The 19,639-nt window shown below is 38.5% G+C and overlaps 1 protein-coding gene across 3 annotated transcripts in view; it reads right to left on the minus strand.

Moving 5' to 3' along the window:
- Positions 1-4,390: 4,390 nt before the first annotated feature.
- sgsm2 (small G protein signaling modulator 2) overlaps positions 4,391-19,639 on the minus strand; it is a 97,317-nt gene continuing 82,068 nt past the window's right edge. For all 3 annotated transcript variants that reach the window (XM_051678840.1, XM_051678839.1, XM_051678838.1), the window contains 8 exons: positions 19,158-19,340; positions 18,037-18,399; positions 15,550-15,674; positions 15,281-15,363; positions 14,883-14,992; positions 14,677-14,773; positions 14,325-14,492; positions 4,391-5,727 (listed from right to left, as the gene is read on the minus strand). In XM_051678840.1, coding sequence (XP_051534800.1) covers positions 5,639-5,727; positions 14,325-14,492; positions 14,677-14,773; positions 14,883-14,992; positions 15,281-15,363; positions 15,550-15,674; positions 18,037-18,399; positions 19,158-19,340 — 1,218 coding nt within the window. In that variant the 3' untranslated portion in view covers positions 4,391-5,638. The remainder of the gene's footprint in view (positions 5,728-14,324; positions 14,493-14,676; positions 14,774-14,882; positions 14,993-15,280; positions 15,364-15,549; positions 15,675-18,036; positions 18,400-19,157; positions 19,341-19,639) is intronic.

Consider the following 19,639-nt stretch of genomic DNA (forward strand, 5'->3'; position numbering starts at 1 on the left):
GAAAAGCGTCAAAGTCCCCCTGTTCAAAGTCCATTCCCGTGGACTGGTGTTTGGTAGTGCTAGCACTACAGATTTAATTATAATCAAAAGGAGGAACTCTTTTTTTTTTTTTTTTTTTTAAATGACCAATCAGAAGTATGTTGTTTAGATAGTTAAAGATTATTTTGAATTTTTCAGCCTCTGTCCACATATCTACTGAGATATTCCTCAGTATACTTCAGTAGGCTTCCAAATATACCCTGACCAGATCACAGTGCATTGCTCTATTTGCATAACATGGCGCCTCTCAGTGGCCACTTTGATACACTGCACACATGCCATGCCAGTTTCTTTTCCAGCATGAAATCAAACTAGTTGGAATAGTTCACTAAAAAATTTAAATTCGCTCATTTACTCACCCTCATGTTGTTCCAAATGTATGTTACTTTATTATTTCACAACAGGAATGTTCACGCTGCTTTTTTGCATACAACAGAGGTCTTTAGTGATCAGACATTGTCAAGCTCCCACAAGGATAACAAAGCACTATAAAAGTAGTCCATATGACATATGCACTTTACTAGATTTATAGCCATACGATAGCTTTGTGTGAGGAACAAACCAAAATCTAAGGTATTTATTTGCTTGCCATCCTCTGTAGCTCTTAAATCTCATTCTTACTTGCACATTTAAAAACTTGCTGTGTGAAGACGTGTTTAAAAGTATTCTCACGTTCACAATGTGTCAAGGTGGAATATGTGAAAGTGTGAATGAGATTTGAGAGCAACGGCTTTGTGCAAGATTTTTGTTGAAACACATTTTCTCACTAAAAAGTGGCTTCCCATTTTCTCATTAATCTTATGGCTTCAAAAAACATGAAACATTGCACACAAATCTTATGGACTACTTTTATGGTGGGTTTTTTTGTGTCCTTTTTTGGACATTGTTAAATGTCTTCTTGTGTCCCACAGAAGAAAGAAAGTCATGCAGGCTTTGAACCACATGAGGGTGAGTTGATTATCATTTTAAGGGTGAACTGTCTTTACAGTGTTACCACCCTTTTTGACCAATGCAATTCCATGACCTTTCACCTTTGCATTCATTTGGGATTGCTGATTTTGAAAAATCTTTTTGATTCAGATCCATTTTATAATGAATCATTCACTGTGCATTTGTGAACCATTTTGACCTATTCACTGACTCTGATAATCATTCGCTCACAAATGAGAAATTACTGTGGTGTGTGAGCAAAATTAACTCTGCACAAGAACAAAATTTAGCTGAAGATATTTTCAAGGTAGAGGAAAACTAGAAAAATCTATATTCACTATAGAAATTTCAATGACTTTTCTAGGCCTGGAAATCATAATCATAACATTTTAAAAACCCTGCCTTTAATATTGTGACCAAGATCTTAGTTTTAATTTTTAAGAGGCAAAAAACACTACAATTTGTGCATATGAAAATGTTTTGCTATTAAGGAACAACTTTTTTTCATAATACATATACATTCAAGGTAAATACATCCGTTACAATACATACTTCACTCTGATGTTGGCGCCCAAACAAAATGTACATATATATATTTTTAACGAATAGAAACCAGTGCACAACGTTGATTAAAGGACATAACAGTCAACGAGTAACAAAGGTTTTTCACATTCAAATTGTACAGCTCTTCAGGTATACATGTTTCTTAGAAGCAGTCTCTAAAAGCAAAGTAAAAAATAGATTCTAAAATACAGCTGACAGTACTGTCCTCATAGAAATCCAGGGCTATTTTTCTCTTTGTATTTACAGTGCAATAGTACACTTGGAAATGAGTTTAACAAATCGAATGTTTCACAGTAGAAATTAAAAGGTATGATTTGTCTTTTGTACACCTAATCAACAGTCTTCGAGTAATGGTTTAAGATTGCACATTTGTGTGACGACATGGATGACGTTTTAGAGGCTTTGGTACACAAGTTCCTATCGGAAGTAAACCTTTCATAAGGGTTAAATCATCCCTCACACTCGCACACATTCAAAATGAACCAAGGACAAAACAAATAGGCAATGTTTGAGGCAGCGACTAATAGTCACTTTGTAAGACTACTTCTCCCATAATCTCTGTTAGCTGTTATAAAAGTGTAGATAGTTTTTTGTTGTTTGGATTGTTTTCAGACTCATTCACGCTATGTTCAAAATAGCATACTTCCATTTTCAAATGTATACAGTGCACAGTATGTAAATTTTCTGTATGCATGGAATCCCCAGATGACCTACTACATTTGCAGTGCACTTGACTTATAGTATCAAAATCATTTTCAAATCTCTTTGACTAATAATTTGCTTGGAATGCCAAAAGTAAAGACCTTTTACACAAAATTTGATTAAAAATGCAAAATAACCATTTTTATTTATAAGACGATAATTAGATGGCACTCGCTCAATTAAACATGCAACTTGGTGAGGTCATGTCACAACAATGTTGCATACTACTGTTTGAAACACAATGTTGCACAATGCATTTGGTCTCACATACTATTTTTGGAAATTGTAAACAGTATACAGTGTTTTAAAAATTGTATTCTATTTCGAACACAGCCTTTAGGCATTAAATATTTAAAGGATGAGGAAGACAGCGTGGAAGTGAATTACAATTATGAGTCTTTCTAGAAATGTGCAACCAGTATATGATCTATCTTTAAAGGCATAGATCACCCAAAAATGAAAATTCTCTCAATATTTACTCACTCATTTAATCTTTTTCTTTCTTCAGCAGAACACAAGCAAAGATTTTTAGATGAATATCTCAGCTCTAGGTCCATACAATGCAAGTGAATGGTGGCCAGAACTCTGAAAGTCCAAATATCACATAAAGGCATCATAAAAGTAATCCATACGACTCCATGTCTTCTGAAGTAATACAATTGGTTTTGGGTGAGAACAGAGCTAAATGTAATTCCTTTTTCACAATAAATCTTGACAGTAGTCTCTTTGGCTGTCGTGATTTCAAGCTTGATTACACTTTCTATAGCGCCATCTAGCGCTCAGAGCATGCGTCAAGCACTAAGAAGCGCAATTGCGCTTGAAATCATGATCGTACCTAGAGACTGCAATGGCAAGATGTACAGTGGAAAAAGTAATTAGGGTACAACAGGGCTAAAGACACACCTTAAGCAAAATTATCTTTTTTCTGGTCACAATGTGTCTCAAGTTTCAAGATTTATTTTTATTGAATACTGATGGAGCAACATTATTTATGTGAAAAGAAATAACAACAGAAGGTTGTTTTGAATAACATGTGGCGAGGGGGCCTTTTACCCCACACCTGGGGTAAAAGGCTCCCTCACTTGGGGTAAAAGGCCCCCAGAGGGGTTATATTGATTTAGTGTAGGTACCGGGGCAATAGTTATGGAGCACAATTTGTCAACAGGCAAATACTTTTGAGACAGCAAGATGCTTTTTTTAGTAACAAATTAAGATAATGTTTATTCCATATATCCACTAAAAAAGGGTGCATAATTTCTTGTTCATTTCAATCACATTTGACATTTTATTACATCTTAAGCATTCTATAAACAAATTAATCTCCATCATGGATTGGTCAATGTGAGCCCACTCTGAACATTTGTCATAACAAATCTATTTGCTCCACTTAAGCAATAATGTGTTTTATAGGGGCCTTTAGCCCCTGCAACAGGGGGGCGTTTTCCCTGAAATGCCTTTGACTTGGACAGTTATTGAAAATTGATGATCACCCTAAACAAAATTGAAAATTACAATAAGTATTTTGTTTTAAAATATATGTGATAATTTGCAGGATATTCATTAGCTACATAAATTTACAAAATGTAAAAAAATCAAACTGCCTCAAAATCAACCTTTGGACATTACACGCAAAGATCTCATGGAACAGGAAGATTTTGCAGTTCATAGTATCAAACAGGTGTCTAGGAAAGTCCTGTGGTAGTTTTTGATGCTATTTAGTGTTTTGGGAGAAAATAAAACTAAAGGAGTCTTATACCCCATGGAGCCTTTCACCCCGTTGTACCCTACATTTTATTTGTAAGAACACACGCACACCAAAACAAACTTTGTAAGGTGGCGAGTCAAAAAAAATATATACTATCAAAAACAGAAAAACTCGCACACTTACCGCTGCAACAATAACTTTAATCCAAAACCATGTGGTTAACATTTCGACTTGTGTAACAAGTCTTCTGTTGTTGAAGCAGTAAGTGTGAGAGTTTTTCTTTTTTTGACCCTACATTTTGGCCTGTTCTCACCCAAAACCGATTTGATTACTTCTGAAGACATTAATTAAACCACTGGAGTCGTATGGATTACTTTTATGCTGCCTTTATTTAATATTTGGAACTTCAGAGTTCTGGTCACCATTCACTTGCATTGTGAGGACCAACAGAGCTGAGATATTCTTTTAAAAATCTTAATTTGTGTTCAGCAAAAGATAAAAGTCATACACATCTGGGATGGCATGAGGGTGAGTAAAGGATCAGAGCATTTTCATTTTTGGGTGAACTATCCCTTTAACGAGAGCAAATGAGACACATTTGATGATATACAGCCATAAAATGTCCTTTGAAGGTCAAATTCAATAATGTCTCTGCTAGACCAAGATAGTAGCCATATCATGAGGGTGACTGAATGATGACAAACGTTTTATTTTTCAGAGAACTATCCCTTTAAATAAACTAAATCTAGTGTATAAAGAAGCAAACCAGCATCCATGATGGGACACTAGAATAAATTGGTTTCAACGCATTGCACTCTAATGTGGAAGCAGCTTGCTGAGCAATGCAAGATTCTGGTGGGGTCTTCTCAAGGGCACCTTTTCTAGACTGTAGAAACTTAAGGGAAGTGGAGTAAACCCTGTGTAACACCTCAACACCTACCTGTCCCGTCTAAGGAGCCTGATGAAGAAGCATCATTTCAAAGTGCAAAAGTATGGATGCAGGTTGTGAAACATGTTACAAAGGCAACGTCAGCTATTTTATTTTTTTGAAGATCATGTAATTTCCACTGTCAACCAAAACATCAAGGGAATTAATCGTAAAGGTGAAAAAAAATAAAAAAAATAAAACAAGGCATATAAATACTATAACAAGGTCATTGGCACAGTCCTTTTGGTCACACACTGTATTAACGACTTCTTCGTGGCGTAGTTATTATTTAAGGGAGCTGAACTAATGCACCCTATGTGCTCAGCTAAACTGCTCGGTGCCTTTTCTATCCGAGGCAGGCAAACAACACCATATTCTGATGAGTCACCACAAAGCGTGGAATACTTAGGCGGCTATTAGGGAAAGGGAATTGTTGTGGCCTCTATCTATGAGGCATATCACTTCTTATAAAAGTACATCTTAAAAGGACCTGATAGGTGTGGCGTGTGCTGAAGGTGTGTACACCAAGAAAAAAAAAAAGAAAAAACCCTCAGTCACAGTGTGCTCAAACATCACGAGCATGCAGACAATGCCAAGGTCTGACACAACGGCATTCTGTAGCAGGCAAATATTGTAAGAGTCAAGAAGTTGAGGCCTACGTGGCCAGTGGCAGATCTTGAGCAGTCTTGAGCCTTGGGCTGTTGGGAAAGAAAGAATTAGTGAGGCGAGGCAGGGCTTGGTGGGCGTCCGCAGCCTCCTTCTGTCCGTGCTTACTTATTCTCAATAAGGGTCTGCACCTTGTGTACCAGCTCTCGCGCTATTCGGAGGATGTGCTGCACGTCGTGGCGCTCCGCCATCTCTGTTAGAGATGAACACAAAGCACACAGTTATAGTACACACCAATGATTCAGTTGCCTGACATTTTCACACCTCTGCCAATTGCCATGCAAATGTTTTCGGATCAGTCAGAAACTGTACTATTCAATACCATTGTTATTATTTGTGACAAGAAACGGAGGTGGTGAGATTGGGATATGACCCGAACCGGATTCGAACTCGGGTCACCTACACACAAGCATTCTCACTACACACCAGGCCACATCTTTGGAATTTTGCATTATTTTTATTAAAATATATATTTTTGTGGGCCTGGGTAGCTCAGCGAGTATTGACGTTGACTACCACCCCTGGAGACGTGAGTTTGAATCCAGGGTGTGCTGAGTGACTCCAACCAGGTCTCCTAAGCAACCAAATTGGCCCGGTTGCTAGGGAGGGTAGAGTCACATGGGGTAACCTCCTCGTGGTCACGATTAGTGGTTCTCGCTCTTAGTGGGACGCATAGTAAGTTATGCGTGGATCGCGGAGAGTAGCATGAGCCTCCACATGCTGGGAGTCTTCGTGGTGTCATGCACATCGAGCCACGTGATAAGATATGTGGATTGACTGTCTCAGAAGCGGAGGCAACTGAGACTTGTCCTCTGCCACCCGGATTGAGATGAGTAACCGCGCCACAATGAGGACTTACTTAGTAGTGAGAATTGGGCATTCCAAATTGGGGAGAAAAGGGGCTAAAAATAATTTAAAATTTTTTTTTTTTTTTTTTTTTTTTTTGCAGTTTTATATGTAACCAAAAAGCACAGTTCATTGTCTTGCAATCAGCCAGTCTCTGGTGAAAACAAAGCGATTTTGTTCCTAATATTTTTGTTTAAGTGACTTAATGTGAGGAACTTACCACGTTTTTCCACATGTAGTAAACATCTAGATTTTTGGCATCCAAGCCTATTCAACTCTGAAGCATTTTTGGGCTGCCACCAGCAATTTTTCACACTCAAATTTAAAATTTCACCATTTACACATACGGTGGACTAATTGCCAAAAATTGGTCACATTTTTTTAAGATATATACAGTACTGTGCAAAAGTTTTGGGCACTTGTGAAAAACTTTCAAAGTGAGGATTTCTTAAAAACAATTATGACAAATAGTTTTCATTTATCAGTTAACATCACCAATTCTCCTACTTATGCCTGGACACAGTTTTTCTTGGTTGTTGGCAGATAGGATGTTCCAAGCTTCTTGGAGAATTCGCCACAGTTCTTTTATTTGTTTAGGACGTCTCAATTACTTCTGTCACTTCTTATAATCCCAGACTGACCCGATGTTCAGTGGGGGGCCCTGTGAGGGCCATGCCATCTGTTGCAGGGCTCCCTGTTCTTCTATTCTATTTTATTCTATTTGCAAAAGGAATGTTTGGGAGTATAAAATGTATATTTCCTATTGAAACACATTAAAGTAGCAGATATAAATAACCATCTTAGGACGAATGTTTTTGGGAAACATCTTTTGTGCCTAAGACTTTTGCACAGTACTGTATATATAGTCAGAAGTTTACATACACCTTAGCCAAATACATTTAAACTCAGTTTTCACAATTCCTGACATTTAATCGTAGAAAACATTACCTGTCTTAGGTCAGTTATTATCACTACTTTATTTTAAGAATGTGAAATATCAGAATAATAGTAGAGAGAATTATTTATTTCAGCTTTTACTTCTTTCATCACATTCCCAGTGTGTCAAAAGTTTACATACACTTTGTTAGTATTTGGTAGCATTGCTTTTAAATTGTTTAACTTGGGTCAAACTTTTTGAGTAGCCTTCCACAAGCTTCTCACAATAAGTTGCTGGAATTTTGGCCCATTCCTCCAGACAGAACTGGTGTAACTCAGTCAGGTTTGTAGGCCTCCTTGCTCGCACATGCTTTTTCAGTTCTGCCCACAGATTTTCTATCAGATTGAGGTCAGTGCTTTGTGATGGCCACTCCAATACCTTGACTTTGTTGTCCTTAAGCCATTTTGCCACAACTTTGGAGGTATGCTTGGGGTCATTGTCCTTTTGGAAGACCCATTTGTGACCGAGCTTTAACTTCCTGGCTGACATCTTGAGATTTTGCTTCAATATATCCACATCATTTTCCTTCCTCATGATGCCATCTATTTTGTGAAGTGCACCAGTCCCTCCTGCAGCAAAGCACCCCCACAACATGATGCTGCCACCCCCATGCTTCACGGTTGGGATGGTGTTCTTTGGCTTTCAAGACTCACCCTTTCTCCCCATGTGCACTTGCAAACTGTAGTCTGCTTTTTTATGACAGTTTTGGAGCAGTGGCTTCTTCCTTGCTGAGCAGCCTTTCAGGTTATGTTGATATAGGACTCGTTTTATTGTGGATATAGATACTTGTCTACCTGTTTCCTCTAGCATCTTCACAAGGTCCTTTGCTGTTGTTCTGGGATTGATTTGCACTTTTCGCACCAAACTATGTTCATCTCTTGTAGACAGAATGTGTCTCTTTCCTGAGCGGTATGATGGCTGCGTGGTCCCATGGTGTTTATACTTGTGTACTATTGTTTGTACAGATGAGCGTGGTACCTTCAGGCATTTGAAATTGCTCCCAAGGATGGACCAGACTTGTGGAGGACCAAATCTTGGCTGATTTCTTTTGATTTTCCCATGATGTCAAGCAAAGAGGCACTGAATTTGAAGGTAGGCCTTATAGTACATCCACAGGTACACCTCCAATTCAGTACACTTCCTATCAGAAGCTAATTGGCTAATTGCCTAAAAGCTTGACATCATTTTCTCAATAGAAATTTTCTCAGAGTCAATTTCCCTCCAATTGACTCCAATTAGCCTATCAGGAGCTAAATTAGGCTTGACATAATTTTCTGGAATTTTCCAAGCTGCTTAAAGACACAGTTAACTTGGTATATGTAAACTTCTGACCCACTGGAATTTGTGATATAGTTAATTAAAAGTGAAACAATCTGTCTGTAAACAATTGTTGGAAAAATTACTCGTGTCATGCACAAAGTAGATGACCTGAACAACTTGCCAAAACTATAGTTTGCTAATATTAAATCTGTGGAGTGGTAAAAAAAATTATTTTAATGACTTCAACCTAAGTGTATGTAAATTTCTGACTTCAATTGTACATACACTGGCAGCCAAAATTTTGGAATAATGTACAGTTTTTGCTGTTTTGGAAGGAAATTAGTACTTACATTTTTTATCCTTGAGTAATAATGATAAATTGCTAATTTGGTACTAGAAAATCACTTGCCATTATATCAAACACAGCTGAAAGCTATTTGGTTCATTAAATGAAGCTTAACATTGTGTTTGTTTTTGAGTTGCCACCGTATGCACCATTTGTCTTTTTTTTTTGTTTTTTTTTTTTTAACCCAATTTGGAATGCCCGATTCACAATGCGCTTTTAAGTCCTCATGGTCGCATAGTGATTCACCTCAATCTGGGTGGCGGAGGACATATCCCAGCTGCCTCCGCGTCTGAGACCATCAACCCGTGCATCTTATCACATGGCTTGTTGAGTGTGTTGCCATGGAGACATAGCGCGTGTAGAGGCTTCACGCCATCCACTGCGGCATCCATGCTCAACTCACCTTGTGCCCCACCGAGAACAAACCACATTATAGCGACCACAAGGAGGTTACCCCATGTGACTCTACCCTCCCTAGCAACCGGGCCAATTTGGTTGCTTAGGAGACCTGGCTGGAGTCACTCAGCACTCCCTGGGATTCGAACTAGTGAACTAGCAAACTCCAGGGGTGGTAGCCAGCGTCTTTTACCACTGAGCAACCCAGAATCAGAATCAGATTTATTGCCAAGTATGCTTACACATACAAGCAATTTGTCTTGGTGACAGGAAGAATTATGGGAAGAAATGCAAAGAAATAGTCACTTTTGAAACAGAAAAACAAAAAGAAAAGGTTAGAGTGGGCAAAGAAACACATACATTGGACAACAGATAATTGGAAGAGTGTTATGGATCTTAACCCCATTGAGCTTTTGTGGGATCAGCTAGACTGTAAGGTGTGTGAGAAGTGCCCGACAAGACAGCCACATCTATGGCAAGTGCTACAGGAAGTGTGGGGTGAAATGTCGCCTGAGTATCTGGACAAACTGACAGCTGGAATGCCAAGGATCTGCAAAGCTGTCATTCAACTGTAGGTAATAACAGAATGGCACAATCATAAAACAAAACTGAAATGAAATGAAATGACCCCTGTTCAAAAGTCTGCATACCCCTAGTTCTTAATACTGTGTATTACACCCTTTAGCATCAATGACAGCGTGCAGTCTTTTGTAATAGTTGTCTATGAGGCCCCAAATTCTTGCAGCTGGTATAGCTGCCCATTCGTCTTGAGATCTTCCCAGAGTCGCTCGATGATATTAAGCTCAAGAAACTGTAATGGCCACTCCAGAACCTTCACCTTTTTCTGCTGTAACCACTGGAGGGTCAACTTGGCCTTGTGCTTAGGGTCACTGTCATGCTGGAAAGTCCAAAAGCGTCCCATGCGCAGCTTTCGTGCAGAAGAATGCAAATTGTCTGCCAGTAATTTCTGATAACATGCTGCATTCATCTTGCCATCAATTTTCACAAGATTCCCCGTGCCTTTAGAGCTCACACCCCCCCAAAACATCAGTGAACCACCACCATGCTTCACAGTGGGGATGGTATTCTTTTCACTATAGGCCTTGTTGTCCCCTCTCCAAATATAGTGCTTATGGTTGTGACCATAAAGCTCTATTTTGGTCTCGTCACTCCAAATTACAGTGTGCCAGAAGCTGTGAAGCGTGTCAAGGTGTTGTTGGGCATATTGTAACCGGGCTTTTTTGTGGCATTGGCGCAGTAAAGGCTTCTTTCTGGCAACTCAACCATGCAGCTCATTTTTGTTCAAGTATCGTCGTATTGTGCTCCTTGAAACAACCACACCGTCTTTTTCCAGAGCAGCCTGTATTTCTCCTGAGGTTACCTATGGGTTTTTCTTTGTATCCCGAACAATTCTTCTGGCAGTTGTGGCTGAAATCTTTCTTGGTCTACCTGACCTTGGCTTGGTATCAAGAGATCCCCAAATTTTCCACTTCTTAATAAGTGATTGAACAGTACTGGCTGGCATTTTCAAGGCTTTGGATATCTTTTTATATCCTTTTCCATCTTTATAAAGTTCCATTACCTTGTTACACAGGTCTTTTGACAGTTCTTTCTGAAATTAACCTTTAATTGCCATTTAAACCTGTGTGTGTCACCTTGTGTGTCTGTAACAAGGCCAAACATTCAAGAGAATGTAAACGTTTGATCAGAGCCATTTGGGTGATTTCTGTTATCATTATGATTTAATAAGGAGCCAAACAACTATGTGATAATAAATGGCTTCATATGATCACTATCCTTAAATAAAAGATGCATGATCATTCATATTTTCAAAATCAATGCCAAAATGTCACAATTTCTGCCAGGGTATGCAAACTTTTGAGCACAACTGTATATATATATATATATATATATATATATATATATATATATATATATATATATATATATATATTTCTTTATTTTTATTTTTTTATCCTAAATTTGTAAGCATGTAATTCTGTTTCTGTTCACCCCGTCTCCCTCCAAATAGTCTTATTTTATTCCACTGGATGGCAGCAAGTACTAGAAAAAATATTTTTTCCTCCATCACCTTCTGTCATAAAATGCCAATCTGAAATGTAGGTGGCGTTATAACGTATTTTAGGCCTCACAGTTGTGCTCGTCCATAGACATTCAGTCTAATTTTTAGTTCATGCATCATCCCCATTTTTTCATTTAATATTTCGACCTCTGAGTGGACTAGAAGCTCAATCTAGATGTCATTAGAAAGCTGAGATCCTCCCCAGTGATGTATAACATTTTATCATTGATAGTTGTTAACATATTATTCCGATGATTTGTTTAGCATGCTTTTCTTGCAGGACCGCATATTTTGTTCTGGACATCTAAGATATACAGTGGCATGCAAAAGTTTGGGATCCCCTGATCAAAATTTCTGTTGCTGTAAATAGCTAAGCGAGCAAAAGATGGCCTGATTTACAAAAGGCTTAAAGTTAAAGATGACACATTTCTTTAATATTTTAAGCAATTTTACTTTTTTATATTCATCTTTTACAGTTTCAAAATAACAAAAAAGGAAAAGGGCCCGAAGCAAAAGTTTGGGCACCCTGCGTGGTCAGTACTTAGTAATACCCCCTGGCAAGTATCACAGCTTGTAAAAGCTTTTTGTAGCCAGCTAAGTGTCTTTCAATTTTTGTTTGGGGGATTTTCGCCCATTCTTCCTTGCAAAAGGCTTCTATTTCTGTGAGATTCTTGGGCCGTCTTGCATGCACTGCTCTTTTGAGGTCTATCCACAGATTTTCAATGATGTGGTTGGGGGACTGTGAGGGCCATGGCAAAACCTTCAGCTTGCGCCTCGTGAGGTAGTCCATTGTGGGTTTTGTGGTGTGTTTAGGATCATTATATTGTTGTAGAAGCCATCCTGTTTTCATCTTCATCTTTTTTACAGCTGGTGTGATGTTTGCTTCCAGAATCTGCTGGTATTTAATTTAATCCATTCTTTCCTCTATCAGTGAAATGTTCCCCTGTGCCACTGGCATCAACACAAGCCCAAAGCATGATCGATCCACCCCCGTGCTTAACAGTTGGAGAGGTGTTCTTTTCATGAAATTCTGCACCCTTTTTTCTCCAAACATACCTTTGCTCATTGCGGCCAAAAAGTTATATTTTAACTTCATCAGTCTGCAGGACAATGCATCAGGCTTGTTAAGATGTTCATTTGCAAACTTCTGATGCTGAACTTTGTAGTGAGGATGCAGGAAAGGTTTTCTTCTCATGACTCATTTACATTTATGCATTTTGGCAGATGCTTTTATCCAAAGTGACTTACAGTGCCCTTATTACAGGGACAATCCTCCTGGAGCAACCTGGAGTTAAGTGCCTTGCTCAAGGACACAATGGTGGTGGCTGTGGGAATTGAACCAGCAACCTTTTGCTTACTAGTTCAGTGCTTTAGTCCACTACACCACCACCACTCACTCTTCCATGAAGGTCATATTTGTGCAGGTGTCGCTGCACAGTAGAATATTGCACCACTACTCCAGAGTCTGCTAAATCTTCCTTAAGGTCTTTTGCAGTCAAACAGGGGTTTTTATTTGCCTTTCTAGCAATCCTATGAGGAGTTCTCTCTGAAAGTTTTCTTGGTCTTCCAGACCTCAACTTGAACTCCACCGTTCCTGTTAACTGCCATTTCTTAATTACATTATGAACTGAGGAAACGGCTACCTGAAAATGCTTTGCTATCTTCTTATAGCCTTCTAGTTTTTAGCTATTTGGGGCTGACAGCAGAAGTGATCGGAGCATAAAAGAGACATTTGTATTTGATCTTACAAATTTCATATTTCACTTTGTGATTCTTTTGAAAATCTTTTAAACTGTGGTATTAGAGCAACAAAATAAACTATACAGTCACATTCCTGAGAATGAGAGCTTTCATTTGATATATTATTTGAAGTGCTATTTTAAAGGCTTTTATATTCATATTAATATTTCTGCCACATGACCACTAGGTGGCGCTTATTTGTGACGCGGATGTTTTAAAGCCTTATTTTGCCATATAAGTAACATAAATGCAGAAGTTATGATTATCTCTGAAAAGTTCAGATTCTTAGCTTTCAATATTCCCATATGCCTGACTTATGTATACGACGATACATTTTTTCATGATATAGCGCCCCTTAAGAGGCTAGATAAACTAGATTTTTTTCAGCATCTATTAAAACTTCAGATTTTCAGCATCCAGGTTTTTGCCATCCCAAACTTGGCCTGTTTCGGCATCTTTGATAAACTTCTGATAAACTTTGCCTGTTTTTTTAGCATCCTAGACAAACTTAAGATAAATTTAGCCAGTTTTTAGACATCTGGATAACTTTCTGATAAACTAAACCTGCTTTTCTGCATCCTAAATAGACCTCTGATAAACTTTTCCTGTTTTTTAGCATCCTAGATAAACTTCAGATACATTTAGCCTGTTTTTCTGCATCCTAGATAAACCGCTGATAACCGTTCCTGTTTTTTAGCATCCAGGATAAACTTCAGATAAACTTTGCCCATTTTTCAGCATCTAGATAAACCTATGATAAATGTAGCTTGTTTTTCGGCATCCTAGATAAACTTCTGATAAACTTTGCCTGTTTTTCAGCATCTAGATAAACTTCTGATAAACTTTGCCTATTTTCGGCATCTAGATAAACTTCTGATAAATGTTCCCTTTTTTAGGCATCATAGATTTTGCCAGTTTGCCTAAACTTTGCCAGTTTTTCGGCTTCTAGATAAACTTCTGATAAACTTAGCATGTTTCTTTGCATCCTACTGTTAATAAACTTCTGTTAAACTTGGCCTCATGTGACTAGCATCAGAGTTCCTGATAAAGTTACCAGCTAACTGACAAGAAACATTATATTAACTCGCCAAAGCCAATGATGCATTTTGTGATTGGCGAGTGTAAATTTTGGACCCTTTCTGTGCCCTCCCTGTTTAAAAGTGTGCTATTCTGTTCACTAACCATTAAAGAATTTGATGATGTCAGTGAAGTCCATGTTGTTGTCTAGGATGATGTCCCTGTACACCTCCACCAAGGCCAGTGCAATGAAGAGGACAAAGTGCTTGGAGGAGATACGGGGGGCGACCCAGATAACCTCCCATACTGCAAACACATCCTCATAGAGCAGCTCTGATATACACACAAAATAAACAGTGAGTTAAGCAATGAAGGTTGTCTTTTCAATGAGGTGGAGTCAGGGGTGTAGATTCCAGGGGGGATGCAATAATCAAAACAAGCAAGTAAACCCCCCCAATATTCAAGGCAAATCTACGCCTTGGGTGGAGTCACGATTTCAATATCTAAGTATTGTTACCTCTTTTGAAGTCGAGCAGAAACCAGCGGTAGCAGAAGTAGAAATGAGTGTAATCTCCATTCTGATGCATGAGCTCAAACAACTCAGAGTCAAGGATCTAAAAAAAACATTTATGTTCAGATCTAATGATGTCAAAGATTGCATCAGAAAAATGGACAAATCAAGGCAGGAAGGGGAAGAAATAAGGTAATGTGTCATCATGTTACCTGTATTAGTGACCTCATATTTGCGAAATGAGTGTCCATCGCTCCTCCGGTTGGGAAATTCTGACTCATCCTTTTCATTAGTTGAGTGAAACAGCTGTAGGCCAGGCATTCTTTGGAATGAGGTTAAAATAAGAGAAAGGTTTATAAAGATGAAAGCTAAGATTAGACATTAATGCATTTCAAAGCATCTATCTATCTATCTATCTATCTATCTATCTATCTATCTATCTGTCTATCTCTCTGTCTATCTCTCTGTCTGTCTATCTGTCTGTCTATCTCTCGGTCTGTCTGTCTGTCTATCGCTGATACTTATTTATTTTTAATTTGCAGTTAAAGCACCTGTCAGTAAAGGCTGCACTGAAACAAAAACAGTTTGTGTGTTACATGTTAAAACTCACCATCATCCAGAATGACCATCAGTGGGGCAAGAAGATCACACATGCCCTGTACATAGCCAATCTCCAGATGTTCCCAGACATAACTGATTCATAAAGGAGTGAAATCATGAGACACAAAGATTCAGTTCAGTTCAGGCGATTTAGAAAATGTGTTACAGTTTGTGATTCATGTTTCAATTAATGAAACAGACTGACTGATTTGAAATTCAATGAGTTTCTATAAGTGAGAACTAACATGATCAAAGCCATTAACACTGAGCTCTGCTCACCTGCACATGATGTTGCGGAGTTTCTCTAGGTTTGCTGTAGTGAAGTAATAGTAGTTGCGATCACAGCGCTGGACATCTTTATCTATTCTGTGTAAGTTCAGTGCCACCATATCCAACAGCTCGATCTGTGCACAGCAAAGTTTTCATATGTTAAAAACAACTACATGGAGATACTAGACTTCCAGTGGTGGGTAGTAACGTGCTCCATTTACTCCGTTACATTTACTTGAGTAACATTTTGGAAAAACAAATTACTTTTAGAGTAGGTTTAAAAGTGGGTACTTTTTACTCTCACGCAAGTAAATTTCGAATGAAAGAAAATTACTTAGTTACAATGGGTGCCGTTAATGTTGTTGCATTACTGGGTTTAATTTTAATTAATATGTAATTTATTGAGAGATTATTGAATGGGACTTTTACGACAGCGGAAGTTCACACAGCTGCGCGCGCTGTCAACAGGGGTATTCGATTTCGAGTTTTCTGGAGTCAACACCGATTCCCGACTGCAGCCATTGGAGTCGATGGAATCGACTCTTTGACTCCATTTATTTTCAATCAGGATAGTTTCAAAATTCAGGGCCGTCACCAGAGATGGTCATTAGTGGGCAGTGCCTTCCCAAGTGACATATTTTCACCCCCCAAAATTGCTTGTCAGGCATGAGAGGAAAATCAACAGAATTATAAAAATCATAGTTTACTTTTCACTTGTATAAAGCTCACTCAGTCCACTTCTTATTGTATCCGATTGCCGCTCCGAGATAAAGTTGAAGTTTTTCTGTTACTGCTGGTCAGTTTCTCCTACCTAAATCCAAAAACTAATGTTAGTGGGACGGTAGAAGCTTACTTTAGTCTAGATGGCTCCCATGCCGATGGAAAAACAAATTGCACATATTTTCTTGCTCGATTCACTTCAATAACTATTAATAGGCATATTATGGAGATGTAATAAAATAAAAAAAAATATATACAGTATGGTACGTGAAATCGCTTTTTTATGGAACGTATGTTGAAAATTTAAAAACGGCAGCATTTTAAACTCAACAGTCTCGACCACAATGGATTAAATAGCAGTGGGTTTAATTAAGATATATTGGTGTGGTTATTGCTTTGATAAAATATCACTAGTTTACCTGTAAGTTAATAGTGCTTCCTATTCCATATGTTCTGGCGATGGCCCTGTGAAGATTGCAGTCTTTAATCGCACGCTAAATTTCATTTTTATTTTCTCTTAAGAGTTTTTAAATGTGTGACATGAAGACATAAACTCTTACTATTTTAATTTGAGACACTGCATAACTTTACCTTAAAATGACTGGTAACAATGTCATTCCCTAGTTGCTGCTCATATCAAATTTTAAGAGGGAATATAACAAGAAACAGGCTGGGTCGGAAATAATTCATTGTCATATAGAAACTAGACAAATTGGGAGAATCCACTTCTCCAACCACTGTCCCTTGCATTGATGTAATACTACACAAACTTCCAAAAGTTTTAAAATCTGTCACCCTCTCTCTCTTTTGCACGCACCCACATTATCTCTCACTCAAAAGCACATGACGAATGAGGTGGTGTCCCACCAACCAGAACCAACATGTGTTTGTAGTGGATGTGACATTATTTTGAGCCAATCCCAATGTCCTGTTCATAAAGTTACGGAGTCGAACAAAATAATCGATTCCTGTATCGGAGTCAACTCCGATTCTAGGACGAGTCAGAGTTGAGGAATCGACTCTTTTGGAGTCGACTCCACATCACTAGCTGTCACAGACTGTCACTCAAGCTGAGTCTATCACTGCTGCAGCATCAAACTCTTCAAACTAAGTGAAAAACTTTCTTCGCTCCTCACAGTGAAAAAAGAATAGTTTTGTCATAAAATGCCTTCATTTAACACCAAGTCAAGTGGATATTTCAAGATTAAAATTGAAGCTCCAACTTAAGGCAGCACGTCGAGGTAAGTTGTGGCTCTAATGGTAACGCGGCCTTTTCTGTGTAATGTGATGGTCATTTTCAGGGTGATTCTGTAACTGGGCACTTATGACATCAGTTTTTAAGTGTACATTTTTAAATCAGTGCAGCAATATATCAGTGCGCTTTGTCCCGCTGTCACGTTAGTACGTGGAGAGGAAGAGAGGAGATGCAGGAGTAACTTTTCAGTCTTTTAATGGTAGACGCTGGAGTGGAACAAATGGCATACAAGGAATCAATCTAGGAAACACGCTGGAGTGGAACAAATATCTTACAAGGAATCACACAAGGAAATATGCTGGAGTGGAACACTACAAAGTAACAACTCACCATAACAATACATAACCAACTAGTAACAATTCAAGAACTACATGCTACACTGCAACTTGTTAGAGAAAGCTTTTTATGGAAAAGCTACACAATTTGCTACTGTCATGGTAGTGAACAATGTAGTTAAGTTAGTAGCATTGTTACTTGTAGTAAGCTATGCCCCAACATGCCCCAACAGTGTGCCAATGTACCGTATAAGAAGAGAAGGATGGTGTTATTCCCTCATTGGTGGTTGCGAGTTTGTCCAGCTGGATGCAGAGTTTGTCTTCGCTCAAGGAGCCCCGTCCACCCTGCTCATCCTGTCCCCCAGTGGGTGTGGTGTCCTCTTCAATGCTCTGCCCATCATCGATGCTAGACATGATTTGGGAATGGCCAGACGCCACTGAGTAGTTTCTGGAGGAGGGCAGGCCTGAATCTGGAGAGTCAAACTCAACCAGAGGCCTCTCATCTGGAGCTAACACAGCTGGGGTGACCACTGTGGTTAAGGTGGGTGTGCTTCCCTCACAAGAGGTGTCATGACCCCCTGCATCAGTCTCATCCACCGACATGAATACCTAAGGAGAGAGAGAAGATGAGTTGAAGGGTATGATGACATTACATGACGTAAGATATACCTCTATATGAGCGATATTTAATTGAAGTTCCAAGTCGAATAAATAAAAATTGTAAGCCAAAAAAAACAACAAGCCAAAACAAAAACAAGGCAAGTCAAAAACAAAACAAAACTTGGGCTGTCGATTTAATGCATTAATGCATACACGCTTTTGCTGGACCGAGCAAAACATTATTCAGGGATCTCGAAACATGCTTAGTTAAACTATGCTTAACTTGACACACTGACCTAAAACACAGCTCTTATAACTAGAGATGCTGAAGTGAGATGCGACACAACCAAAGATGCTCCAAAAGTGTCCGTCTGACGCAGTAGTACATAGACCAACAATTAAAAATAGCGCAGAGGGAAGTAGACCAATAATGGGGTTATGTTCAATGATATGGAAATAAAACAAACAATATTTTTACCTTTAAAGCCACTTTATATATTGTCTAAATGCATATCTGTTGAAACAGTATTAGTAAATGTTGTTATTTATTTGAATTATCTGAATTATAATTTATTATATTATATATTATATTTCTAATTATTTCAATTATTATATACAAAATTATCTTATCAGTAAAAAATGTATATGCGAATAATTGTGATTGATTCGATTAATTAATCGGCACATCATGTAATTAATACAACTAAAAATGTGAATCGATTGACAGACCAAAAAACAAAAACAAACAAATTCAAAACAAAACAAACCTCATTGCTGATAGTGGAGTCTCTGTGGATGAGTCTGAGAACATGGCTGTCTATACTGCTTCCAGATGACAGCTTGGCAAAGATGGCTGACTGCATCTCTTTCTCCCGCTGCTTCACAATGACCTCACATGCCTTCCACTCTCGCATCACCTGCTGATACCTCGCTGTGATCTTCTCATCAATCTACAAAACACACAAGTGGAAATCAGCAATGATGGATTATGGCCTGGGCCAATGGGGCCGCTTTTGCTTCATATCTCGCAATTGTGACTTTATTTTAAATATTCGCAACATAATTTCTTATTATTTTGACATTACATCTCAACATTTGGACAAGAGGGGGCCTCCAAACAGGTTGGTGCCCCGGTACTTTGAAGGGCCAAATTCCATCCTTGCATAACAGAGAGTAAAACCATCATTCACACTAGGACAAATCTATTTAATCAAAGGCCACGCACACACTGCAAAGTTTAGCGAGAGAC

The sequence above is a fragment of the Myxocyprinus asiaticus genome, chromosome 39, assembly GCF_019703515.2.
Source record: "Myxocyprinus asiaticus isolate MX2 ecotype Aquarium Trade chromosome 39, UBuf_Myxa_2, whole genome shotgun sequence".
NCBI lineage: Eukaryota > Metazoa > Chordata > Actinopteri > Cypriniformes > Catostomidae > Myxocyprinus > Myxocyprinus asiaticus.